This window comes from Ornithodoros turicata, chromosome 2 (assembly GCF_037126465.1).
Source record: "Ornithodoros turicata isolate Travis chromosome 2, ASM3712646v1, whole genome shotgun sequence".
NCBI lineage: Eukaryota > Metazoa > Arthropoda > Arachnida > Ixodida > Argasidae > Ornithodoros > Ornithodoros turicata.
Genome location: NC_088202.1, coordinates 73,567,184 through 73,594,808, shown reverse-complemented (window position 1 = coordinate 73,594,808; position 27,625 = coordinate 73,567,184). Strand labels below are relative to the sequence as shown.

At 42.9% G+C, this 27,625-nt stretch overlaps 1 protein-coding gene across 3 annotated transcripts; it reads right to left on the bottom strand.

The window, feature by feature from the left end:
* Positions 1–1,018: 1,018 nt before the first annotated feature.
* LOC135385565 (zinc finger protein 43-like) lies at positions 1,019–16,019 on the bottom strand. 3 transcript variants are annotated; one of them, XM_064614957.1, is made up of 3 exons: positions 15,712–16,018; positions 7,811–10,708; positions 7,605–7,739 (listed from the first exon to the last, which is right to left on the bottom strand). In XM_064614957.1, exons 2-3 carry the CDS (start codon positions 10,688–10,690, stop codon positions 7,713–7,715), a joined length of 2,907 nt encoding a protein of 968 aa, XP_064471027.1. In that variant the 5' UTR covers positions 10,691–10,708; positions 15,712–16,018; the 3' UTR covers positions 7,605–7,712. The 3 variants fall into 3 exon arrangements, with proteins under 3 accessions (XP_064471026.1, XP_064471027.1, XP_064471028.1); XM_064614958.1 differs by having other exon boundaries at positions 7,623–7,743; positions 15,712–16,016; XM_064614956.1 differs by having other exon boundaries at positions 1,019–10,708; positions 15,712–16,019.
* Between the last annotated feature and the right edge of the window lie 11,606 nt (positions 16,020–27,625).

The following is a 27,625-nucleotide window of genomic DNA, read 5'->3' as shown; positions in this document are numbered from 1 at the left end:
GGTAAGAGTAAGACGTCCAGCCCATTTCGCCCTGGATAGCTGGGTTTGGGGTGGCAAATGAACAGTCTAGTGTCCACTTACCAATCTCGCGCTGTTGTCGCTCCAGTTGCTTTAGAGTTTCACTGCTTAGACATATGACGTCGTTGGCGTAGGTGGCAATCGGTACGGCAGTTATTTTCCAAAGCAGTCTACCCACTTAGTAAGGATGGTAGGAGTGTCGGGATAAGTCCCAAGTTTGGCCTTTTTTTCATATTAATTTTCCTTATAAGGTTTAACTCATGCTGGAGCAGGTAATCTTTCTTGTTTTCGATTTCGATACCAAGATAAGTGTATGCCTGCGTAGCTTGGACTTCGTAGCCCTGCAGATGAAGCCGTGCTTTGGTAGTTTAATTTCCGAAGGTCATCACGTTAGATTTTTCTTTGCTGAAACGTATGCCATCGGAGCGTCCCTTTTCAGAGCAGATATCCAGAAGCTCCTGCGTGTCCTCGGTGTTATTTGCAATCAGAACAATATCATCCGCGAACGCCATGGTGGTAATCCAAGTGTCTTCTACGCTCCCGTCTGCCTTTTGGGTATGCAAGTGCACTCCTTTTCGCGTGGAGTCGAGTGCAACAAGGAGGTCATTGATAAATATGTTGAAAAGGGTCGGTGAGAGGGGGCATCTCTGTCTTAAGCCGAGCTCATGCCATACCGAAACTACCACGGTGTGTCGCTACCAGCGCACTCGCTCAGCGCTCACCCCTCTGAACGAGTAAACGAGCCCACTTCCGCTCGCCGGTAGGGTGTCGCACCGAGGAGAAAATACACAGCTCGTGTGTTCCGTAAACTTTTGTCGGGACCTGTACGATATAATAACGTGCACATGTAGAGAAGTGAACATGCGCAATGCATTAATAGCAAAAAAAAAACAAAAAAAAATACAAGCTATTATGCTTGAACACATACCTCATTTACCTCTTCTTGGTGCCACTGGGAGCTCAGAGTGAAGGGGAGGGGTTTTAGATGGGATGCAACAAATTGAAAATATGAGCCTATTAGATGTTGTATTTTATTATTCCAGTGTTACATCACCCAGAAAAGGATAAAACTTCAGTACCCTGTATGCAAAAATGTCTCGTATATAAAATGGAATTAAATAAATACACAAAACAGTGTAAATACATGATTGCCAGAATTTAAATCAAACGACGTGGCTCATATTAACATTCAGTCATGGCATAACCTCTAACATACCTACATAGAGTAGACCAATATTTATGTACAAGAGGTCAACAAACTGTTCTTTATACATTTCTGACACATTTTGTTTTCCTCATCTGATGGCTTACAACCCCTTTTAGAATATATCCAACACTAAATACAGTGCAAACTTTGCACGTGTCCAACATCTGTACAATTTGCTAAAAAAGTGATTGTTGCCCACAGCCTATCTTTGCCATGTCTGATAAAGCACTCAAAGTGCAACTCAAGTGCACGTGTGATGCGTAAATGTATTTATACTGCATTAAATGTACACACACTCATGTTGTCCAAACGCTAGGAACTGTCCACTACCCCTTCAACTGTCTCACTTCAATGTATATCTCAGACGAAACGGCTCCACCCCTACCCAAAAGAAGGTGTATGACAGAACAGTGAACCCTGACATACATAACCATACTAGTTTTATAAATTGCACAAACTGAATTGTGGGTTCACCTTTCATAATTTTGTATCAGGAACTGGGACAGCTGTGCATTTTCCCAACCGGTTTGATCAAATCTTCATGCAGAAAAGTTCAATGTGCATCGAATAACACCATTGTTCTGACATATTGGATAGTAGTGAGAAGAGTGAACATGTATACGCATGCAACATCGTTTGTGGACTCATGCAGCAAACAACCAAAGACAACTAAAAAACAACGACATCACTTTGAAGGAAATGCACAATGCATGAAATTGCTGCTATCACCCTGTTTTAAAGAAAACCCTGTTGTGAAAAGCAGAAACTATTCCACCGTTCCTTTTATGAACATGTCTAACCCTGCTTCTCTACTTTGAAAATACGGGGACTAATATTTAGCAAAGCGAGCAACTGTGACAAAAGCTCCTATGCTGAAAGAGCACCCAACCACACGACTAGGCAGATCACTGATAACAAGTCATTCCTCATAATAATTCTCTCTATGTTTGGAAACTTCCACTCTGGCCATTCTGGAATGAGTGGTAAGGAAGGAATGTCATCATAGGTCTTTACTTAGGTGCAATAATTTTTTTAACTGTCCCAAGGGACAAGCAGCTGTTAGCTTGTATATGATCCTTTGTACTGGTGCACAACGAAAACAATCAAAATATTACATAAGATAAATAAAACACACTGAGCAGATGCAAGCCTGCAAGAATATGTTACCTCTGATTTAAATTAATCGAAAGGGTGAGCTATAAAGGCATCCAAATAGTGGAGGCTGCTACTTTGGCATCCCACCACTCAAATGATTAACCGTGACTTCACATTCATATTTTGCAAATGTCTAACTTGCATACAAAGCCATTATGACACAAAAAGGAAAAAGAAAAGGTTGGTGCACACTCTGTCTTTCACCAAAACTGCTCTCTCAGTGAGGATTCGCTACGGACTAAATGTGCCACGCACTAATTGTCCGGCAAGACAACTATATTTAATGTGGAAATAAATAATACAAGAGTGCACAATGAAATAGACTAGGGCTACAAAAGCATTTTGTAGAAGTAAAGCTTTACAGTGACAGGAGCCAGACTAGGCCAAGCAGAAACTAGCACATACTCTGAAGCAGAACAATGTTATAGCAGACCATTATGGTGCTTTATTCCTTTGCAAACATATGTTTTGGAGCTTTCGTGGCTTCATCCCATAGTGATATGCTTATCCTTTGACGATATAGTAATAAATAGATAAATAGGCAATACTATGCTTTACATATAACTTTTTACTTAAGATTTTCATTAAGCTTGCAACACGTGAATAGTAGAAAGTATTTTTACCTGGAACAACTTTTAATGGAATGCAGCAGAAAGTAGGTGCCCCAAAGCAATTAAATAAATAAATCATTATACAAAATTTATATGACACAACAAAATGCCGTGTCCAAAATTGCTCTGTTGACTGACCCTTGTATATTAGAACTTTTCAAGACCAACTCACATTACTGTAACAACTGATGCAAGTGATACTGCTTTCTCTGATCCCAATACACACATCTTAAAAAAATAATTTCTGTCTCTCTCTGGAGCAAACTGAGTGGACAAGTTATGCAACTCAGACATCAGTCAAATGCTGAAAGAGAGAGAGAGAGAAAAAAAATATGCAGCACTGCCATGCATTTTTGTGGCACTGAAAAGAGCTTAAAATAGATAATTGCATTTACTGCTTTTTTATTTTACTGACTGATACTTGAAGTGTGTAGGGAATAAAAAGAACTCATGCACCTGTGATTGTCACAGATTTACTGCTCAATGTAGCATTTAAAAATTTTGTTGTAGTATAACAGTTACTAAATTACTGTGACAACATAAAGCATTAAAAGTCAAAAAGACAATGAATAAACCCCAAGTTTTTAATACTGCTATACTCTTCCAGCCCTTGTCTTTATCTGAAGATGATTTTCCCTTTATCCTGCAGAGTGCATGAACAGCATGGTGTTTTGTACAAATTTTAAACTATATGTCATACTACAATCATTTATAGAAGGTATATTTGGCATATTCCTAAAAAAAACTTAATTTTGTATACACCTTTGCAGAAAAATAACAGGCTATGTTTTTGAAAGGGAACAAAGGAGTACATAAAATATTACTGTCTGATCAAAGAAAAACTATCACAAAAAACGTGTGCATAAGCTAGTGAAAAATGATCTATTAGACAACAATAAATATATTACTTTGCATATACAAAACATAAGATGTGCACAATGTGCTTTCGGAACTGAAGAAGTGATGCCGTCTTCAACCCTGCTATCTGATGCCACATCCACCACATGCATACTAGACACCATATATATTCACTTATCACAATGCCTAGTTAAAGTGCAAAGATTAGGTGTACTCAAGCATGTAAAAAAGTACTTGGCACCACTGCCAACATTAAAGCACAACATCTTGAAACTCCTCGCTCACCACAGCAATCACACAAATGCTTTCAAAAAGTTCACTAATATGTGTCGGAATTTTCACTTATAGCAGTCCCCATAAATGACAATGTTGCAGAATTGCACTTTCAAAATCCAGAGCTATGCACAGAGCTAGACTATTACATTCTTGCAACACTTATTCAATGTACATGATGTTTCGTTTTGTAAAAAGCATGCACTTTTCCTGCTAGCAACCTAGCCCAGGAAAACTTTTATCACACACTAGACCCTGTTAGTCCATTACTATCACACGAAAACTGTCATTTCGTGATGTGCAATAACAATATGTATACCCCTGGGTACTTATGTGTGGAACGCAGGCATATAGCTATCTTTCTCTGCCATCATTCAGTCAATTCACCCCACATTTTCTTCAATATGATGCATAATTAAAAGAAACCGGGAATACTTCACCCTAAGTGCAGCAATGCACAACAAATATAATGTGAGGCAACTGGTGAGTGAGTACATCAGATGTGCTCACAAGAAAGGTGACCTAGGCACCCACATGTGTGGAACAGATTTATCTGTAGTTAAGGCCCCCTGTTTCTTTTTTCTTTCTTTTTTGGGTTGTATTTTGTAGTAGAATTTATGGTGAAATTCCCATGCTGTCCTTTCCATATTAATATCAACCTAAAACTAAAATTACGTAAGGAAATGTTGCTTCTGCTACCCTTCATCCTCACCGAAACAGGCTGTACATGCCAGATGGCATATGAGTTTAGTTAAATGCAAAGTGGGCAAGCAATAGGGCATGAAATGATAAAAGCTGATAAATGGAGCCTGCTTGCACAAACATTAAGCAACTTCTTCAGTAGCTTTGGCAGTGCTTCAAGCACAAGTGGCGTTGAGGACTGTAGCACGTGTCCAAAGCACTACCGGAGCTACTTAGGACACCACTATGGAATCTTCTCAACGTTTGTGCAAGCATGCCCCGATTGTGGAATGTTCTGCACCACATGTGCTACATTCTGCCACATCAACAGTCACCTCAACTCAAAAGTTGTGCATTCAAATCAAGCCTTTGTGTTCTTATAGTCCTAACAGGCTTGTCCAGGTTGTCTCAAGGGTTGTCTCAAGCAGGTGTAGAAAACGCTCATTTGCAATACACCTTTACAGCAAAAGGGGTTCCATGGTTTTGTGGAAAATTGGGTCTGCAAATGCCTAAACTGCCGAGTCTGTGACAGCATGGTGAAATGTCCACCAATGAAGCTGCAGTATACTTTGAGCAGCACCCGTATAAGAGGTCACATGCTTCTGAGAATCCCTAAAAATTAGCAAGCCCCGTGCACCCTTGATTGTCACTCAGGGTTGCTGTGCGCTCAGGGCTCCAGCTCATTAACTACACCTTGGAGAGTAATACTATATAGGTGACACTCTCATGGAGTACAACATGTGTCACATAATGTAATGTAAGCGACACTCTGGACCTACTGCTGCAACTTGATATGCTGCACCCAGTTATGTGTAAATGCACCCCACTCCCAACCACCCCATGAGATGTGTAATTCCAAAGCATCACATGCAGTGAAGAGAGGTTTTCTCCTCTCTCACCAGCTAGCATGGAGAGTCGAATGAGTTGGTATTAGTCCATAGTGAATTGTAAGAGCACGAACAAACAGCACAAGGAACGGAACAGGACAACTGCTCTCACCTACCGTTGAACCTACTAAAAAGCTGTTGCCTGATGATTCCTCACAATAGTCAGAATACTTAGAATCACAACCAATTATTTATAATATATTTGCACTGCTAAGGGTGTGTGATGCCACAGTCAGCAGCTGCTGGATTTTGCCTCATGCTGCATTCGTGTCACAGATATTAGATAAAATTTGCTAATGAAGTTCTAGCAATTCTCAAAAGAGTCTTGAGTCACCTTTACCCGAGTCATGCTTTCCTGCCCGATGCTTGTGAACGTGCGCCTGCGAACGTCCCGTAACGTCCATATGACCTTACCTGATGTGTGTTCCTTGAGAAATCCAGATCTATAGGGCATTCTTGGATCAAATATTGCCTGCAGCATCCGCACATACCCACAGCACTTTAATCTTATAACTGGGGGGTGGTTCCAGACTATCCTTGACATCTTGTAAGGCAAACTTGCATTAGAGAATGAAAGATATGTTTTTCTCAGGAGCATGTGGTGCAGCACTTACTGGCCCCAAAAGCCTTCCAAGTTAGATCAAAGTATACTGCAGCCAGTTTGAAATTACGTACAAGGCGATACATTCAAACACACTTCGAGAAATAGAAAGCACCATGTCATCAACTCAATGCTTGCACTATGAGTGAGATGCACTTGAGGCATTTACAGACTTCTGCAGATGCTATCATAGTGTGATTATGTTTGTATGTGTGTACAATGGGGGTGGGGTGGGGGGAGGGAATAAATCAAATGGTGTGGTATGTGAATGGCCAACCTAGAATGAGGATGTGCACCTTCTACAGCAACTGTCATGCATTGCACTACCTGCCAATTTTACAACAAGAAGTACCAAAAGTTTCAGTTTTGTCCTTGCTCTGGACCACCTGTAAGTCAAAGGAATGGTGATGGGCTCTGAAACACATGCACAACACTGGCACCTGCAAAATTTTGTAATGGCCCTGCATGCAAGTCCATCATGCTGCAAGTATGATAGCTCCTTTTACTCCGTTCTAGTCAGAACATAAATGCCATGTGCATTTCACATCACCCTGTATTCTACGCGCAATACCTTTTGCTGGCAATAGAAATACAGAAAGTCACTAACGACCCTGATACTTTGGAACTACCCAATGTGAGGATTGGACAGAATTTTTGCAGGTGACTTCTAGTTTCACTTGGAAATAATTCATATTGATAAAGACAATGTACATATAGCCAATGTAAAAGTAGCACAAGTAAAACATGTGCACCTAGATTTAACTTACAATGGGTGTGAAACAATCTGTTTTTTGTCTGGAGCTTTTCACTCAAGTCCACATGCGTGCACACAAGAAAAGTACATAAATAACCAATTGTCACTGCTAGTTGGATATGTTGCTTATTGGGTATGCAGAAGATAACGCTATCCAATTATCCAGCGTTAAAAAAGTGTCATGTATCAAACCCTAGGTTTAGATGGCCCTCGTGTTGCAGTACTGAAGCACTGCAATGTGTCCACAGCCCTGCCTGAGCCATACTCAAAATCTGTGCCATTAAAGAAGCTGTTGTTGCAAACTAACATCCTTCCCAAACAGCGTGACAGTATTTCACAACTGGCCACGATTGCTGAACACATAGTTATTTGTACAGTGTGAACTAGATCCTGGGTACTAAAATTAGGCACAGAACAGTGAAATGTAACACAGTCCCCACAAGGAATTTGTCATGTCTCAAAGACCTTTTGGTGAGACTTGATGGGCTTACCAAATCTGTCTGAACGATAAAACACTTATTGGTAGTCGTTGCACTCGTGTGGGTGCTGAGGCCAAAGTGCAGCTTTTGGTGTCATTTCCTAGTGGGTGAAGTGGTGCTTGCAGTCCTGACCTGCAGTCCAGAGTAGCACTGTTGCACTGCTGTGCTTCTTGGTCAGACTTGTATCACTAGGCTCCATACATTCTACCCTTGGTCTATCTGTATCGGATGTTGAAGGGTGGCCCTCAGAGAAGTTAGCTTGGAGGAATGTTTCAATATCACTTACATTATCCGATTGGTCTGTGCTGATGAAGGGCTCTCGCTTCTCTCCAAGAAGTGCTTTGAGAATGTTGCCATTCTTGTCACCACCCAAGACGTCCATTTTCCTTGTGAGAGCAGATCGCAGTTGTGAGAAAGGACTGGACTCAAAAGATGTGTCACAGATTGGCTCGTTCTTAATAGGAATCATTGTTATCTCTCCATTCTTTGGCAACAAGTCAATGAGGTCTTTAGAAAGCTCATCTTTTCTAGGAGCAGGTACAATGTGCCCATTCTGTATAGTGCACTTCTTCGCTTCTTCAATCAAAATCTCACTCCGTGTCTTGGTCCTCATTTCCATTGTGTAACTTGCTTTTCCATTAGCGTGCAAGCTCTTCACTCCTGAAGATCCATTTTTGCACCAGTCCACGAAAGCTTCCTGCACCTTCCAGAAGGGCTCAGTTGTGCCCGACAAGAAAGATGGACGGTACATGCCCTCTGGTAAAAGAAGACTTCCTACTTTGGAGAGGTGGGATAGTACATGCTTTTCCATGACATCCTGTGGCCCACTTGCATCACAGGCATCACAGCAGTACCAGTCAACTAACATATGCCTTTCTTGTTGGTGGGCATGGACTTCAGGACCATCAGAGTAACTACGAGAACACAGGTTACAGGGAGAGGCACTGCCAACTGAAGCCTCATTGCACTTGGTGCAGCAGTCATTCCCATTGATCGTTGATGCTGTGCAAGTTCCATGTGTAAGGTTGTCCAGTGTAACAATGGTACTATGCTTGTCCCTGAAATGCAGCATGGAGGACTTGAAGTCTTCAAAAGGAGTTCCACACCCTTCACACCGACAAGTGTATGTGTGAAAGTCTCTTTCTTCGCTGCATTTCGTTAAGTTATTTTTTCTTGCACTTTTTGAACCATTGCTTTGCCAGGCTACACTGGCAGTAGATGAACCCAAATGAAAAATCATGTCATGGACTTCAAGAACGTGACCTTTGAGTGCACTGCCTTCATCAAATTTTTGCCTACAGTAGAAGCAGTGTTTTATTGGTTCATCCTGCGAAGAATGTTCCGACAGCACGTGTTCTGTGAGCTCGTTGTTTTCCTTGAAATACTGCCCACAGTAGCCACAAATACGAGACCAGCAGCTGATATGTGTCACCATGTGGCGAAACAAGCCCTCCTCACTAGAAAACTTTTCCAGGCATAGCTTACAGGTTGCCATGATAACTAGCCTGACTGTATCATTTGTATCTACTTGACTAGAACTGTCCTTTTGGTGTCTAGCAGCAAGGTAGTCATCATTGCACTGGTGATCATAATAGGCCTGCTCATCAGGAAAGAACTTGAAGCATACTAGACAGGTGTACTTGTCCGCTGCAGCACTAGGAGAGCCTGTGTCTCCATTCAAGCTTGCTAGAACAGTGTCATCAGAATTTGCGTCGGTATCTAGGTTTTCCACATTCCTAGGACTCATGGGTGGTGCCTTTGGGATATCTGTAGGGCATATCATTGTATGACTTGGATACTTCGATGGCCTGCCACGCTTAGATCGCGCTGCCGCATTACTGTCATACTCTTCAGGAAGCTTTGAATGTGTCGAGATGAAGTGTGAAGATAGGCCTGCAGCTGTTGCGTCTTCATGACCACATACAAAGCACTTGTAAGGATCATTTGGAGCATGTTTCTTTTTGTGTGTAGTCAATGACTCAGACCTAAAGAAGCTCATGCAGCACTGGTCACAGATATAAGGTCGCACTCCTGTGTGCATTTTCTTATGTCTCAGGTAACTACTGCGGTTTATGAAAGTCTTCTTGCAGATCTCACAAAGGAACACACCCCTTTTTGTAGGATCACAGAGGCCACCACCTGCAAATGTTGGACTGAATGTGGAGGGAAGCTCTACCGTACAGCTTGGCTCTTTCTTTGGTTTTGGTTTTTCCAGAGGGCTCTCTGTTGATAGCATCTTTTTTAAACTGAACTCTGAAAGCATGTTTTGGAATAGGTCTTTAGTTGTTTCGGATACCTTTTTCTGTTTTACTTCAACATCTGGGGTAGAACTCTTGGACATCCAAGACCTCTTTCTCCCATGTTTATCTTCCTTGTGTTTCATAAGATGTGCTTTTGTTACAAAACTGTCTGTGCAAATATTACACATCCACTGGCACCTCGGTGTGCCAACATGCTTTCCTTCGTAGTCGTCTCCATCATCTGACGTCTCCTTTGCCACACCTGAAATTGGCTTCAGCGATACGGAATCAAGAACAACAGTATCAGAAGGCTTTTTAATTGGCTCCGAAATGTCACTGCTAGGGCTCTGAACGCAACGGTGCTTCGTACGAATATGTTCTTTGAGGGTATCACTATTCTTCAGCCACACTTCACAAGTGCAGCATTGGCACATATTCTGCATCATGCTGTTATGAATTTTTTCATAGTGCTTGATCCAGAGGTATCGCCGAAAGAACTGCTTCCCGCATATGTCGCATGTGTACCTGTGTCCACACGAGTGCATGCGTAGGTGTCGCCGATAGCTGCCATAATTTGTAAAAGTTTTGGGGCAGAGCTTACATAAATGCAATGTTTTGCCATCAGGCAAGGAACTTGTGGTGGGAGAATCTTCCCTGACTGATGCACTGTCATCATCCGGCTCATCTGCAGCATCTAGATTAGGAGAGGGGCTGTTCTCAATGTCGCAGTTACCTTCTTCATCTTTGGTTTCTTCTTCCGGAGGGGGAGGAGGACCCTCTTCAGAGGCCTTGGTCTCAGAGTTGTCCTCGGAGAAGCACCGGAGGCAGTGCTGCTGGAGCTCTGTGGGGCTGCTGAATGAGGTCCAGCAGAGTCCACAGACGTGCCTTTGCGTGTCACTCCCATTACTGCCATCTCCAGCATCCATGCTTCCATTTGGCAAAGCCTGGAATCAATGCAGCCAGAAATGGCGACATGAGATACTTACGCACAATAGAATATTCAATGCAAGTTCATCCTTCCATTGAAGGTACTACTGTAGTTAGTGGCAACAATGGTTTAAGTTCTGCACTCACATCTGCTAAGTAAATGGCCAAAAATGTACCTGTCTTCACCAGATCTTAACATCACACTACATGTTAGCACAGATTCAAATGCTACACTGATGATAGTAACGAAAAATCTCCAACCAAGTTACAGGACGGGGATACCAGACGTTTCGGAGCCAGTTCGGCTCCTTCCTCAGGGGTGACTGTAGTGGCCGTTGGCAGCAGCCGAACTGGCTCCGAAACGTCCAGTATCCCCGTCCTGTAACTTGGTTGGAGATTTTCGTTACTATCATAGTTCTCACCCAACCAGACACATTTGTGTCGAATATGTTCACTTTCAAATGCTATACTGTTCAGTTTAGATGTTGCTGCACTATCTAAATACACAAAAACAAAAAAATTAAAAAAATCCACAGTCCAACTGGAGACGGCTGGGGTAGACAGAAATTACAAAGAATGAAGCATCAAAATTTAATATGAAAAACTTTAATTGGAAAACAAACTTTCGTGTGGAGTCCACACATCATCAGGTATCTAAATACACTTCCGAGTTGAATACCAGTGCTTGAATACTTGTCTCTTGCTCCAGTGCTGGTTACATAATTCACAATTAGTTGGAAAAATTATGCCCCATGCAAATCCAGGGTGTCCCACATAATTTGAACAAAGTAAAAAAAAAAAAAACTGGTACATTGTACGCAAATGTAACTGGCTGCATGTTGTTGGCAGTTGTCTTCTGCATGAGCTTCTTTTTTCGTATTGCCCCCTACTTAACTGAGATTAATCATATAATTTTTCAAATATAAACTTTTGAGCCACAGTGTTAATTGAAGTTCAAGAGCAACACCAGAAACACCTGATTCAGCTGTTTGCAATTCAGTACCTCTTACATGGTTCTTTTTTCCAGGCTTCACAGGAAGAGGGCACATTTCGAAAAAGTTCCATGAGTATCTGCCCGCACAACTGTATTGTGGCACTCAGGTGTGCTCTGAACAAAGGAAGTCTGCTCCTTCATTCCACTTCCATAGAGATATCGGGACAGGCTACAAGCAGACTATGTGGGGCACCCTGTATGCAATTTTACAACTGTATTTTTTGAATTCTTAGAGCAGTACAACTGAATTATATAGTGTGCATAAGGAAGTGTACAGCTGGCATTAATCACTGAGATTGAAACATTTGTAGTATAGTGGTTGGTGGTACATCACAAAAGCAGTCTAAAGGCGACTTTGCCAATTTCTCAATTTTGAAGAGTGTCACACTGTCATTTTATAACATCGTAAGTGCCCAAGCCCGCTACTGCCTTGCACATATAGATGCGCAAGCCCACTTTGTATATATCTTTCTTTTGATGCCAAACAAGGACCAATGGGTACAGAGGCGCTGTACGCCAATGTTCCATGTGATACCCCTGCAATGGTGACAAAAAATTTGCAAGACTTCTCAGAACGACTGTAGTAAGTGTTATGTATTCCCCTTTCACTGAACAGCACCCAACAACCACTGTCCTCCACGTTTTCCACTAGAACTGCAACAATTAATGCAAACTTGAAACATTAAGAAAGTGAAAAAGTGAACAGAGCTCCAGAACAGTGAGCTCCTGCATTGACTGATACATTGGCCACATTAACCTCACTTTGTTGAATCAAAATATTTTGTGCAACTAAGTAGTGAAGTCCCTGCGGGTTATTTTGTCTACTCCCCCCATGAATCTATACTTTCGCTTTCCATTGTCTGTCTGTTCAAGATATTCACATTTTTGGGAGATATAAGGTTGCACTCCTAGTATACAAGGTGTATGATGGTATGGTCTCGGATCATTTGATCTCAATCAATCACTTTCAAACGCCTTACTCCCTACGTTGTCAAACTGCCATGTTACAACCGCCTCCTCCCAGGACGAACTTTGGTATTCATTCAATGTCTTATTCTGGCTCCAAAATCTGCATACTTTGCCAATATATATAAGATTATTAGCTAACTTTTCCCAGTTCAAACAGCAAGTATGTATCATTCTAGATAGGTAATATGTATTATGTACCTAAGTTTCAATGCACTCAATTTCCAATGTTACATATTTTAGACACGCGACACACAGGCAATTATTATATTTGTTTTGTGTGTTTTGATAGTCTGAGTATTGTGTATATTTCGTATTGCTGTTTATTTATAGTGTGTAATGTGTATTGTATGGGGACTGTATAACAGGGCTTGCCCTCACAGTCCCGTTTATTACTTGTTTCCTTATACGTACTCCCGAGTAAAAGGAATTTGAACTTTGAAGTGGAAAACTCCACTACTGATGTCTTGGGCACTGCATTTGATAGGCTCGGTCCCTAGTTTGCTATAGAGCATCCTACCACGTTCGATATGTGCGAACATTTATGAATGATTTTCCTTGATTTCAATATCGTTCCGTGCGCTGCACATGCGTAAGGATGTTGTCTCAACATGACGGCATCTTTCCATCCTAATCATAATGTCGTAAAATGCTTGCATAAACATCTGCAGATATATCTATACATACACTCTGCATTCTTGATATTTATTTGTGTACACATATCTGTGGCCTCTTCTCTCTTGTTTCCCTGTAACTTCAATGCTTGATACGGAAAATTATGATGCCTGCAGCATAACACATACTGCTTAGTGCAAAACAGCATATTCCACCACGCACACAGGAACGTATATACTGAGAGAGTCCAAGGTGTGACTAAAATCCTGGCTCAGCGAAAGTTCTGCACATCCTGCTCCGAAGTGGGAGTGTCGTACGCGTCTTTAGTTCCGTTATGCCATGAAGTGACTCGCCCTGATATCAAATCCCTAGGACATCAGTAAATGGGGTATACTCTTTCCTAAGTATTTGTACGTTTTGCGAAGGATGACCGGGCATAATGCACAAAATGACAAAGCTTGAAAATGTCTAAAAATTCAGGTGCCGTACAGCGTTGGCTGTAAGTAGAACAGTATGTTACCAAGAAGTTCTGGCCAGAGTGAACGTTGAGCTGACCGTAATTGCTAACGTTGGCAGATAATATGGCTCTTAATCGGGTTTCCTACAGAATCGGACGAGCAGTGAAGAAAATGAGGGAAGCCACTGATTTGATGTTTCATTCAGTATGCCATTCTGCCACTGTGGTGCATTAGAAAATCTATCCTGAAGATACTGTAGAGAAAGACAAATTGTAAGGGATGTGCAAACATTTAGATTTTTTTGAATACTAAAGCAAATAGCTGCACATTCAATTTTAATTCCAAATCAACGCAATGTCTCTACCAAACTGGATATATTCGAATAGTTCCAAAGTGCAAAAATGCCAGCAGAGTGGGTAGAAAACAAAGTGAGCGTTGCTTCATAAGAAGATCTGTATGCACATGTAATGTACGTACGCGTATAAATGTTGTGTGTCCGTATGTATGTTTTTTTGTATTCAGTACAGTAACATAACTATTTGCTTCATATTTGCTTTGGTTACATGACTGTTCACGTTGTGTTCCTTCGTTTTCAAAATTACTATTTGTGCAGCCCTGCAAATTGTAGCAATGTGTTGGAACTACCGGCAATAGATTAAAGAGAATAAGAAATCTAACAAACTAAAAATACAAAAAGGAGATATCTTCAACAATAACGTGAAAAAATATGCAACAAGAACCCTCCTGACTGATGGCCTATGCTCCGGACTGAGCCTCATGCATGCACAGTGCTGGTGAGATCCATAGTGCAGTCCCCTGTTGTGCCATTTCATTTGTTGTTGGTTTCTCTCTCAGTACGTATTTACATGGCAAACATACTTTATACTGATGAACAAATTAGAATGGCACAAGCGAGCTGGTGCACTGCTGAAATAGGTAACATTTCCAAGAGTTTGAGGACCACACAAGACGGTGAGGGCAACTCAAGTAATCGTTCCTCAGAAATGTTACCTCTTTATACTTTATATTGTGGGGCAGCATGAAGCTGCATGGGCGGAACAACTCGAAACGTTTTGTGCTACAGGTTTATGAACTGGGTTTCAAGAAAGCGATCAGCTATGTTCAGCGTAATGCTCAGAAGCGTGTTCAACAAACACGGGCTTCTTTCGTGAAAAAAAGAGACAAAATCAACACCTGAAACGACAGAGCTAACAGTCAGTATACAGAACAAACCCGTGAATGCCCCCTATGTTCACGCGCTTCGGCCAAAGATTCAACAGGTGTTAACGGGTTTAATTAGCCATACGACGCTGGAGAAGTTCAGCACGAACGCATAAACGCGGCACGCTCTTCAGCACGATCGAGGCGATGCACTTTGGAACACTGATCAGGAAGGAAATTAAAAGAGAAAAAAAAGGTCGTGGAGCAAAGTCCGACACCAGAGCGTCTATCGTCACCGTAAGTCGAAGAGCCAGTCCAAGTCTAACTACGCCACTTAACCAAAATTAACACAAGGGGGGTAAACACCCACCAGTTTAAATAACGGAGCCAGCCATTCCAAAATAATCCAGGGTCATTCCTCTTCCCTGCAGTGCACTCTTCAATAGGACAGTCAACAGTGTTGAATTACCGGCACGTTGATTTTTTTAGCTAATTAAAGGTACTGTCCGAGACACAGGCAAAATAAATCTGGAACCACCACCCTTTCTCGCCGAACACTGCCAACTGCCAACTTCTGCTGCCAAAAGCCAGCTGGTTTGCAATTGGATTTCACGTTGAAACTCACGTTCTCACCTACCCGCTCACAAACGAACCACAGCGAAAGGCACGTACAAAAACCATCCCTTCGTATTCGAGACGTGCCTGGCACGGCGAAAAAATCTAGGGCTGGGCCAGTTGAGAAGTCGCCATCATAACGGAACCACGGTCTCTCTCTCGCGTAGTGGTCACGGGGTTGCCACTTGGTTCTCGAGAAAGGCGCACCTACCTTGGGAGGCTCTCGCAAGACTGGTCGACGTACAGCGACCACCTAACCCGCAGAGTGGACCCGCAGCACTGCTCGGACAACACATATGAGACGGCAAGTAGACAGCTTGTGGGCGAAGAGAACTTTAAAAAATATGGTCGTTGCTTCCTGCGGCCCTGTACGTTCACACGGCAAAAACACCTGTGCTTCTCGCACCACCCCCAAGTGCCACCCTGGTTGTATCGTTGGTTGTATGACGGCCGCTGCCATCTAGCGGCGCAGTCAGATGGACCGACGGGGAAGGGCACGCACCACGGAGGAAGGGAAACGTTCGGAGAGACGCCGCCAAGGAGGACGCCCGCGCGCCCTTTGCTACGAACGTACTCCGCTAACGCTGGTGATATTGCGCAACCATGCCTTTAGCCGCGTTTAACGTTGTTTCTTCACTTCTGGCGCTCTTTGCTGGCGAAGTGCTTGGCCGCTTGAGCAGGCACTTCGCACCCAAGGAGAAACACCTGCGTCACCAGACGCCGCACTTCTGTAAAGGCGAAATACGCTCTGCGAAGCGAGTTGCTCCATTGCACCCGGACGGTGCTGTTGAGGCCAATGATGTTTCATCCTTGTCGCAGTTTTAATGCATCGAATGATCGCGAAAGCGTTTCCCCAGCACCCTTAAAAAATTTGGCTTCACTCCCCCCCCCCTAAAAATAAATAAATAAGAGAGAGAGAGAGAGATCGGGGGCGGGAAAATGTACTAGCTCGTATGCTTTCTCTCTGAAAGCATGCCCATATGCGTGTTGCATATTATGCCCACACCCAGGATTCCAGAACACTGGACAGACGCGCCGCTCATAGCCACAGTTGCTTCGCGGCGCTAACACAGAATCAAAAAGAAAAAAAAACTGGGCAGACACATAGGTCAGGACATACAGGTAATACTTTGCACTGCATAGCTGGTTGCCTATGCGCATGTAACACAGATAATTTCGCCTGGTCACTTTATATTCGCCAGTAAGCTGTAAACTAGCAGAGCTTGATAACTAGCACTTGCCACCAAACGTATTCATCGTAAACCTTCCATGCAACAAGAAATAAACAGATGGATAAATAAGAATATAACGGTGATCGGTAAAATTGTGGTTAAAGATTTGAGCATATAGTGATATTATCGGTTGTTGCAACAACTAAACGGTACTTTACAAAGTACATTTGCACTTAAACTACCAATTATGCTAAGTATCTGAAACTCAGTTTTGGGGTACTGTCTCCATCACCGCCCCTGTCGGATTTAAACCCTGGGATTAAGTGCACACCACTTACGTATAGTTTCGTTGCGGATGTGACATAGAAAAAGATCAAAACACGGCACAGTGAGCGTATCGTAGAAACTGAGTTCTAAGTATCAAAAAGTGATCATGGAATCACTTAGATGTGTGGTTCCATGTGTCGACAGCCCCTTCATTGATGCATTCCACCGTAAATGAGGGGCAACAGAGAACAGTATTGGAGTGAAGCGCCCCCAATAAATTAATATTAGCATTTGGGAGTTACGATAGAATTCTCTTAGCGTCCTAAGCTCCTGACAGAGTCGACGATTATGATGATGATCGTGTCGGCCAGCAGCTAGAAAAGATGGAGCTGCTAATTAGAAGAGCGAAACAGTAAGGCAAGACGAGCATTTTCCTGGCAATTACGTACGCGAGATTGTGTATAAATTTCGGGCTCGAGAAAAGGACAAAAATACTTAGTCGGGAACCAGTACGTTGTCGATCACTTTCAGCCGAGGGTTTCCGTAGACTTTCCAGAAGAATGTCGGCACAGTTCCCCCTGAAGTCGGTCCAGGACGCACACTAAACCCCGTGTCTCTCACTCCTTCCTGCTGTCCTCTCTCCATCTGTCCACATCTGTACGCCACTCATATCCACAGTTACTTCGCGGCGCTATCACGGAATAAAAAAAAAACACAAACGTATTCGTTTTCCTGCATTTGCTTGGCTATGATTCTGTATGTGTTATTTCTGCTATGCTCTCTCTCTCTCCTATCTGTCTGTCTGCCGCAGTTATCGAAAGCCTGATTCTCGATCCTTTATCTCATATAGCTGGCGCACCCGCAAATAATCTGGTTGCCACGGATATGCTAACGAAGAACAAAGTGGCAGGCCATTACGTGTTTGCATCATTATATCGGGTTGATTGTTCTTCCCACAAATCCCACCGTTCCTTCTTTTAATAGTTGGCATTATCTTTTTTTATTATCAGCGTTAGTTTGAGAAAGGAAGAGTTCCCATCTTGTCCATCCTCCAGATTGCTACTGGTGAGATTGTTCGCTCTTGCTACCACCCTGTGCCACCCTGGCTCCCTTAACGTTTTTACCTAACTTTTAAAAGCGTTCCTTTGCCAACATCGGAACACGTGAATGGAGGCCCAGTCCAATGCAGTTCAACGGCCAGGAGTGGCGTCACTGTATTGTTCGACGCCAGATCTAACGGGACGCCCGGTATGACACAGGTGCCGTTCGCAGCTTGGGTGCATTGTCATGTCTTGGTCGTCTTGCCGTCAAGGCCCTGTTTCCTTGTCAGTCAGCCAGCGGAATAGGCCCAAAGAATACGCAGACGTCCCCGTGCATACCACTGCTGTTGCTGGCAGTGATGTATTATGCATGGATCACGCTGGGCCTGCTGGAAAGAAAGCCACATGTGCGCGAGCTACCAGCATACAATTTGCGCACGGGCTCATATTTCAAAGCAGATTGTCGCATCTACCGCTTTTGATGTGAGAGTACCCACAATGCAATATGGTACCCAAACGCGCACTTGTATTCTGCAGTCGAGCTAAAGCGAAAGCTTACTAACGGGCTTTAGTGCATCGTACGCTATCGCCTTTGCGTACGTAAGGGATAGCGTGGTGGTTCTGAGCAATGCGTGAAGCTATCTTTATGTTTTACGCGTGCGCAGAGCCACCAACGCTATCCCTTACGTACGCAAAGGCGATAGCGTACGATGCACTAAAACTCTCTACTATTGTTAGCCGTTGAGAGGTCAGCCAACGTTTACTGACATTGCGTTCCAATGATTGCGCGCCAGTTATTTGATTTTAACATGATCCTTGACGTACAGTATTTGTCTATAACCCAAGTTTTCGTAATGCAGCAACAACAACTAGATTATGACGATGACATGGGGTGTTTCATCGCTGGGGTGCGCAATACAGCTCTTTTACATCCTTTGTGTAACAGCACTGCATAGGATAGGTGCAGCGTGTGTTCGTATAGAGAAATATCCCTATGTTCTCCAAATATCCCACCATCGCTCTACATGTGCCCTCTTTGCTACATACGCTAATTAGCATAGCGGGACGGGATCCATACGATACGGCGAAATGACATATTCTTCCCCGTCGAGAGAAAATAAATTAAACCCCCCTGCACGTTCATTATCGACAGAATGAAAGCATCGTACCTGTGGATCGTTAGCAACCAAAAGACGTGCTCAGTGTTAGGTGAATAATAAATGCGGCTTAAACACACACACACACACACAAAGATTATAACGAAAGAAAAAATGAAAACTCGTTAATCCCCCGTTTCCTAATTCACATTGATCAGTTTATTAACCTCTTATTTCCCCAGTGTCAAGTAGTGTGCCTGTTTTCTCACTGAACTCCCGTTGTTCAGGACGGGCTAGGAATGAGTTAAATGACATGCTAAACTCACTTTTTGAATTAATAATTACTTATCGGTGTAGGGAAGATAGAAGGAACATTTCATCGAGAGAGAGAGGGAGATATACAGAACAAATGATGCAACAACATAACCTGCAAGAACCCTCCACAAAGTTCACTTCGTTTTGGTATTCCTTGAAGTGGGTGTGCCAGAAGAATATGTCATTTCGCCGTATCGTATGGATCCCGTCCCGCTATGCTAATTAGCGTATGTAGCAAAGAGGGCACATGTAGAGCGATGGTTCCAGTTTACGTGCACTTGTAGTAGTTCAGCCACTGTCTGACAGCTTTCATGCTCCCCAACGTGCGTAATCCCCTTCCACTATATACTTCAGAATCCGCATGTATACGTGTGAGTATATGTAAAGGTGGAGTGAGGATCGTTTATAAAATAGCACGACCTTTATTCTTTCCTGTTAACTTTGATATAGTGCGCGATATACACCTTGAAGTTTTCCCTTATTCGTTCTTTTTTTTTTTGTACAATTTTAAGGAGATATCCCTCGCACGAAGTCACTGTCGTCTCATTGGATGAATTACAATTGTTCCCTGTGGAAGATCAAACCCGGGTTGCATAATGTAAAAACCCCGAGACTAGGGAACACGAACGGACAGACCAACACGAAGTCTCAGTTTGAGACTTCGTGTTGTGTCTGTCGTGTTGGGGTTTTTACATTATGCATCATCTTCACCAGCTCGGTTGCTTCCTAGCCATTTTTTCATTGTCAAACCCGGGTTGTTCGCTGATTGCCTCTAATATACCCTTTACATTTTAGGTGCGAGCATACATGGAGCGGTTGCTCGGTGGTTTATTGCTTAGTCTGATGAGGAGCGGATCTTTAGCGATTAATATACGTATATTACGTTAGTTGAATTGAAATTTTATGCTGTTAAACTGGGCTATCTAGTTCAGGAATTAAACGAGGTTAGTTGTAATATTCATTTAGAGCCAATCACTTGTTCACATAATGTTATCGTAATTTATGGAAGATTCCTCGAGCACGAACTAACCATACGGCAAACAGTCCTGAAGTTAGTTGTTACCTAATCTACTGAATAGACTGAGCTCCAGAGAGACCTCAGTGCCAAGCACTTCATCTCATGAATTACGTCACATCATATCTGCCTTATGAACGTCGCTGGCAATACCTGTTGCAGTGGATGAGGCAATTAAACATAGAAGGACAAACACGCACACAACGCCCTTGTTAAATGATGGCAGTATTGAAGTAAAGGCACCAACAGTGGGATTCGAACCGACACCTTCGTATTGCAGGTCAGTAATTGGTAACATCTCTGACTGGCAATCAGAGGGTGTGGGGTCGAATCCCGCCGCTGGTGCCTTTTCTTCAAATGCCATCAGTCAATTGGTAATACCAGCAGACTCTAAGGGGGGCGGAGGGAGAGAAAAGAGAGCGACATTTTAGTCCTTTTAGGGAGTAAATGATGATGATGATGATTCAGGTTTTAATGGCGCACCAGCTAGTCAGGCCATAATGCGCCAAAACGGTGGTGGAAAATGTTATTGTGGTGTAATAAACATAACTGATTATGCTAAAAACAGTACTTTATTTAAAGTAGCCACAAGATATTCACACAAGTAAAAAGGTGTAGTTCACAAACAACTTGAAAAGCCGATATCTCGAAAAAGTTAAATGTTCTAGTAAATGGTACAAAAGACTCGTCACCCAGCAATAAAACAGGGTGAAATGCATGCAGGGAATAAACGCACGGAAGTTTATTCGAAGTTTAAGAGACTATTTCCGATGCTGAAATAGTAAATTTCATAGTCAAGGAATTAAAATGGGGAGTAATTGCCGTTAATAAGGGGACTAGAAGTTGCAATTCGTCTCCGATTTACTCATTTTTTCTTAGAGTGAGGAAATGATATAGAATACGCGTGGCCTTTATTTCATTATTATTACTTCATTATGCTCACTGGTGTTGCTTGCTGAGCGAAGAAGATTTTACGTATTCATAGTAAATGTTATGCAACACGCATGTCTCGCAAACTTTTCTGTGTCGTTGCCAATGAACCGGACCCCCAAGGTGCTTTCCCTCATTTAAGCTGATAGAAAATAAACATATCTACAAGTCTATTAGGCGGAAGTGACCATGAAATGATGGCTCTCAATTGATGAACTTAGGAGCAGGGATCAGAACCGTTATGTTGTTTTTCGGTTCGGTTCGGATTCAGCTCCGCAGCAGCGCAATATATCGGTTCGAACCATTTTAAACTGGTTCGAACCGGTTCAGAAATATGAGTTTTGAGCAGATTGCTATGGGTTAAAAGAAAGTAGATCGTTACGATTCTCAAATAACAGAAATTTACTTTTGTTGTTGTTGTTGTTGTTGTTGCAGACATAGCAGTGGTTCACAGCAACTGCGTGTTACTGATCTGCATTTCAGGCGCAACGTTGGTAGCATACTGTACTCTCTATGTTCTTTGTTCACTCATCGTACACACCCTGTTATATCCTGCTCAGGGACAGGCCGTTATGTTCACAGTCCAAAACGAAGACTTGGGGTTGCTGGACGAAAGAAGTCGCGTACAAGAAAGCCCATAGCTGCCAAAAGGACGACCACAGAACTAAATAGTTACGAACGAAGAGTTGCGAGTATAGGAAATGTATCGCGTGCTTGGGGTTGCAGTTTTGTTTTGCTTAGTTTCAGTTTCGATTTTGTTTGGCAACGCGGCTCACTCCGCGGTGTAAGTCGTAGTCCCGGTCTCTCACAACGCACATTACGTCTGAACCGTTTCGCGAACCGGTGACCTCCTAAATTTATTTCGGTTGAGTTCCATTTCGGTCTAACGCCAGAGAAAAAAATATTTTGGTTCGGTTCAGTTTCGGTTCAGCGAGAAACAAGGGTTTTTAGCGGTTTTCGGTTCGGGTTCAGTGTCGGTTCCGATCTTTGCTTAGGAGAGGCCTGCGGCTCCCCAGTTTTGCATAGTTCAACTATATTTCTACGTTTATACAAAGTAAATAACTAGCACTATAATTTTTCATACGATGACTCCTTTCTGTATCTCTCCCTGTCCTTCCCAGTCCGTACCAGTCCGTGCGGAGTTAGAACCTCACCTTGGACATGAGCGCTTCGCGAACAAATTCTGAGGCACATCCCTTCATGTCCATACTGTCGTTTCCACCTTCTTTTACCATGCGTCATTCCGAAAAAAAATTTATAATAATAATAATCACAAAATGGGGATATGATTTTTAAAAAAAAGGGAGGAAAGGTTAGTCAGGCGTAGGCCGACTAGCTGTTCATTTGAAAAGAAAAAAAAATCACAGGAATCAGTACTGCGGTAAGAGAGAGCAAAACAACGGCCATACTGAGCACTGTGTTTGAAACCGAAATAGCGCAGGAAAAGCGCAAAAAAGAATAAAATACCAAAGCAGGAAACTACGCATATGCGTTTACTTTTGCATGAGCGCTGAGAAGTGTCAACTTTCGCGTATCGATTACCTGTTACTTCCTTTCGGTTTAGTTCACCAGTACGATTTTTTTTTCGTTCTTTTTGTCTTCCGCTCCGCCCAAGTTTGTCGAGAGAGACAGAAGGGGAGAAAAATTACAGGACGGTTACAACTCGTGTAACGCGAAATTCAGCGTCAGCTGTGCGTGTGGTGAAATGAGGCCGGATGAAAGTGTGTAGACAAATTTATTGAAGCGTGGTGAGTATTGATTTGCGGTCGCTGAAATGGTTGGCGAGGTGAGTGGTGTCCTGAACGAGGGGGCTGTTCTGGAACACCGAGTCTATATGTATGAGCCATGCCTAGTTGTGGGTTGGCGGATGTCGGAGCACAGCGTAAGGTCCAGTTGTTCGGACATATCACTTAGGAAAGTGGTGTTCTTGGCCAGTGAAACGTCCACGTTGAAGGCTCCGACGATGAGAAGCTTGTGCGTGCGGTAAGGCCCGAGTATACATACACGGCGCGGCGCGAGGCGATAAGTAGCACACAGCCACCACGTGCCCTGTGGGAAGCTGCACGGCACAAATTTCTCCGACGTCGTCTCCAGAAAGGGTGACTTCATGTGGTGTAGCCAGTACTCCGGCCGCTCGGTTGCCCTTGCCACTGCGACGCGGCCTGCAGCAGCACTTGAAGCCGTCGACCTGTATCGGTCCCTCCGTCTTCATCCTCGTCTCGGAAAGACACAGAAGTGATGTCTTACGGAGGACATAGTCGTGTGCAACGTCTTCTGCGTGGAGCTGTACGGAGTGTACATTTAGGGCTGCGAGTGTCAACGAGTGGGGCTTGTCTAGTTGTTCCACGCAGTGCGTAGTGATGGTGCGTACGCGGTGCATTTGCAGTCGATGAAATTCGTCCGCCAAAGTTCTATCGATATCCGCCTTTCCGTGATAGAAGTTGAAGTCATTGCCAGCTCACTCAGCTATCTCACTTTCCATCGATAGCGGCTGTAAACTGGCGGGATTCTCCTCCTTACTCCAAGCGCTGAGCGCAGATGCGATATGAGTTTTGTGCGGACATGCGAATGCGCCGACGACGCCGACGCGATCTTAGGAAAGTCTCCACTAAAATTGTACACGCTGTAAAATTGTACAAATAACATAACTCGCGTGTCTTTCCCGCTGTCTTCGTCGTTTTCGTTCACGCCGCTCCTGTGATAGTATCTTCCCCCTTGTCGTCGTTTTTGTGCGGATATGCGAATACCGACGACGCTGACGGCGATCGCGGGAAAGTCTTCACTATACAGCTGACGCTGTAAAAAAAACGAAAATCGGATAATGCCGGTGTTATGTCAGATTCGCTGCGGGTTCCAATTTCCAACTACCACATAGCGAATACGGCCTAGGCGAACGTATCGTCGTGTCGGTCACCAACATGTTGAGTAGGCACGCTGAAGGACAATGCTTCGTTTGCTTCTTTTCTATTTTCTGTTTAATTTTTCTGCAATTGTAAGGTGGTGGTGGTGGTGGTGGTGATGGTGAAAGGGCTCGCCGTTGTCGGCCTTACGTATATGGGCAACGTCACGACTGACGCCCTGGGGAAATGTGCGTCCTGGGCCGACTTCTAGGGGAACTGTGCAATTGTAAGACGAGAGGAGATCACATTCAACATTGCCGCCAGAGCTCATCCACGGCACACGACGAGATATTAGCTTAATTACTTACCGACCTCAATGCACGAGAATTGCGCGAGAGTGTCCCCAGAAAAGAGAAAGCGATTAATATTCTAATGAATAAGTTTTTAGTTATTAGGATTAGATTCTATAATTCTAATCAAAGAGATGCTTAGCGCTAACAGACGAGACACAGAAAAAGAACACACACAACACGGACGATAACTTCCAACACATTTATTTGAGGAAATCACTCCCGCATTTTTAGCGGCCGCAGTTAGCGCCCGTGTTGTGTGTGTTCTTTCTCTGTATCTCGTCTGTTGGTGCTTAAGCATCTCTTTGATCATGTACCAACAAGCCCAGATTTCTTCGTTACTCTATAACTCTAAGTTTTCAACCGCGATGCGAATAAGCGAGGAAGATAAATGTTATTACAAGAGCCGCGTCATCAACGTCAATCAGTCTAGTACAAACGCGTCACTATTGTTCGTGAAGATGCCTCGAACAGCCAAGAATTCATGTAGCATTTCACACATTTCGTTAACGTAGACGCGTGATTCTCGAGGACGATAAAGGTGTAGAGACTTTTTAAACCAAGGAGAAAATACTGCTTCTATACCAAGATAGCGTTGATATTCGCTGAATATACAAGCATGCACTACACTGTGTACTCCAAGGTATCTTCGTGTGAGGTTTTAATCGGAAAGATTCCACTAAGCATTTCTTCATGCTATGCTGTTACTACTCCTGACAACATTTCAGTCAATAGTTTCGAGCCGTGATTTCGAGCCGAGTAGAACGCGCAGTAATTTCCGGTTCGTGCTACTTCAACATGTTGGGACACTTTTCCCGGCAATGTCACATAAACGAAAACCAACACTCTAAGAAAAAAAAGTAATTTTAGAAAGAAAAAAGGAGCAGATTGCGGAGCAACTACAGATTCTAGTCCCCTGGATTGCAATTACTCCCCGTTTTACTCCCCAGACCCCGAAATTTACACCCCTACACTGCAAATGTTCCCTAAACTTTGCATAGCTAGACTTCCATGCATCTAGTCCGCAAAGGGACTAATGGTTCTGGCAGGGCACCCCCTTTTTTTTTCTTTTTTTTCCCTTAGAGTATGTCGTGCTTTTTTTTCTTCAACTGTGAATATACGGTAAATAAAACTACACAGGAGGCACCATTTTCACTGCTTTGACTCCGACTGGGAAAGATGTAATGCTCCCACTCCAACAGTAGTGTGCTCGATAAAGAAACGATAAAATTAACGGAAAGCTGCGAGGAACTTGCGCGTACAGAAATAGAATGTAGGAAATTAAACGAACTCACCTCGCATCATCTTGATGTCGATCTGAGACGGTCCTTAAAGTCGCCTACAAAGCGCTTTCACAGAAGGAATCTTCCAATGGCTTTCTGTAACACCCCACATCAGATTCAAGCGGCTGAGAGGGGTATTCCTGCGTACACGTCCCGACAAAAGTTTACAGAACACCAGTGCGACGTATTTCTTGGTCGGAGCGACACCCTAGCAACGAACGGAAGTGGACACACTTACTGAGAGGTGCATGGCATAACCAGTCACCTGTCTGTCAGTCTATCCGCTCGCGTTTGCTGCAGCGGTATATGCTCCGATGACGATGTACACCATTCGGATGTTCCATAAACTTTTCTCGGGGCCTGTACTTTCGGGAACCAATGAACTTCATTTATGCCTCGAATGCCACCCACTCATAATAGTTATAATAATAATAATAATAATAATAATAATAATAATAATAATAATAATAATAATAATAATAATAATAATAATAATAATAATAATAATAATAATAATAATAATAATAATAATAATAATAATAATAATAATACCTTTATTAATGTGCCCAAGAACAGCCGAAGCCTTGGTGTTGGCGAACGCAGACAATGCAGTATTTACAAATATATACATACATACATATACAGATTAGGCGAAACATAACATAAAAAATTAAGGAAGAGGAGCGTAAAGGGAAGATATTCACAGTGATACATACAATACAGACATGGATATATACAGTACATAATACTAAAAAAAAAAAAAAAGAAAAAAAAAAAGAACTGTACAACTTCATGTGTTAGTGAGTGAACGCAAGAGGAGAGTTTTAAAAACGTTTGAATGCGAGGTAAAGATATCAACAGAGGGGTGAATTACGTTAGTCATTTGTTGAATACGTACGATCGGATTTGCAGGCATATGGTGGGATAAGTACAATATATTCGTGTGTCGGGTTACATTGACAGGTACGGCGATATGAAGCTGATGTAATAGAGATGGTGTATCGAGAAAACTGTGTAAGATCTTATAACAGAGCATAATATCATGAAAACGGCGTCGCGTTGAGAGTGGTTGGAGGTTAAGAAATGACATTATCTCAGTATACACATATATTCTAAAGTGAGGGCTTTTTCTTAAGAATACGCCATGTACAATGTGTAGAAATTTCTTCTGGACAGATTCAATCCGTGACGAGTCAGTGCAGGAAAGAGAGTTCCACACTGGAGACGCGTATTCCAGTCGCGGTAAAATTAAGGAACGATACAGGTGAAGAAATACAGAGTGTGTGGAAAAGATTTTGCATGTATATGTGAGCAAGCCAAGAATTTTGAGAGCTGAAGACCGAACGTAAGAGACATGATCATGAAAACGCAGCTGGGAGTCGAAAATGACCCCCAAATCCTTCAGTACATCGACACGCTTGATGGCATCGGAACACATGTATGTATTGCAAATTATGTTAGTTTTTCTGGAGTAAGTCACATGTTTCGTCTTCAATGGATTAATAGTCATCCCATTTTTAGAGCACCATTCAATTACAGAATAAACGTCAGTTTGTAGCTTGTGAACGTCATTTGGGTCGTGGATAACTTTGAATATCTTCACGTCATCGGCGTACTGAAGAACATTAGAATGACGAATATGCCCAGCTAAATCATTAATAAATACATTGAAAAGGAGCGGCCCCAGAATTGAGCCTTGAGGAACACCTGAAGGGGGAAAGTAAGGAGAAGAAAAGGCACCGTGCACCTTTACGACACAGCATCTGTTACTCAGAAACGAAAGGAAGAAAGCAATGAGGGCGTTTCCGAGACCAGT

Excerpts from the sequence above, each read along its gene's own strand:
- LOC135385565 (XM_064614956.1), bottom strand. The coding sequence starts at position 10,690 with ATGGATGCTGGAGATGGCAGTAATGGGAGTGACACGCAAAGGCACGTC.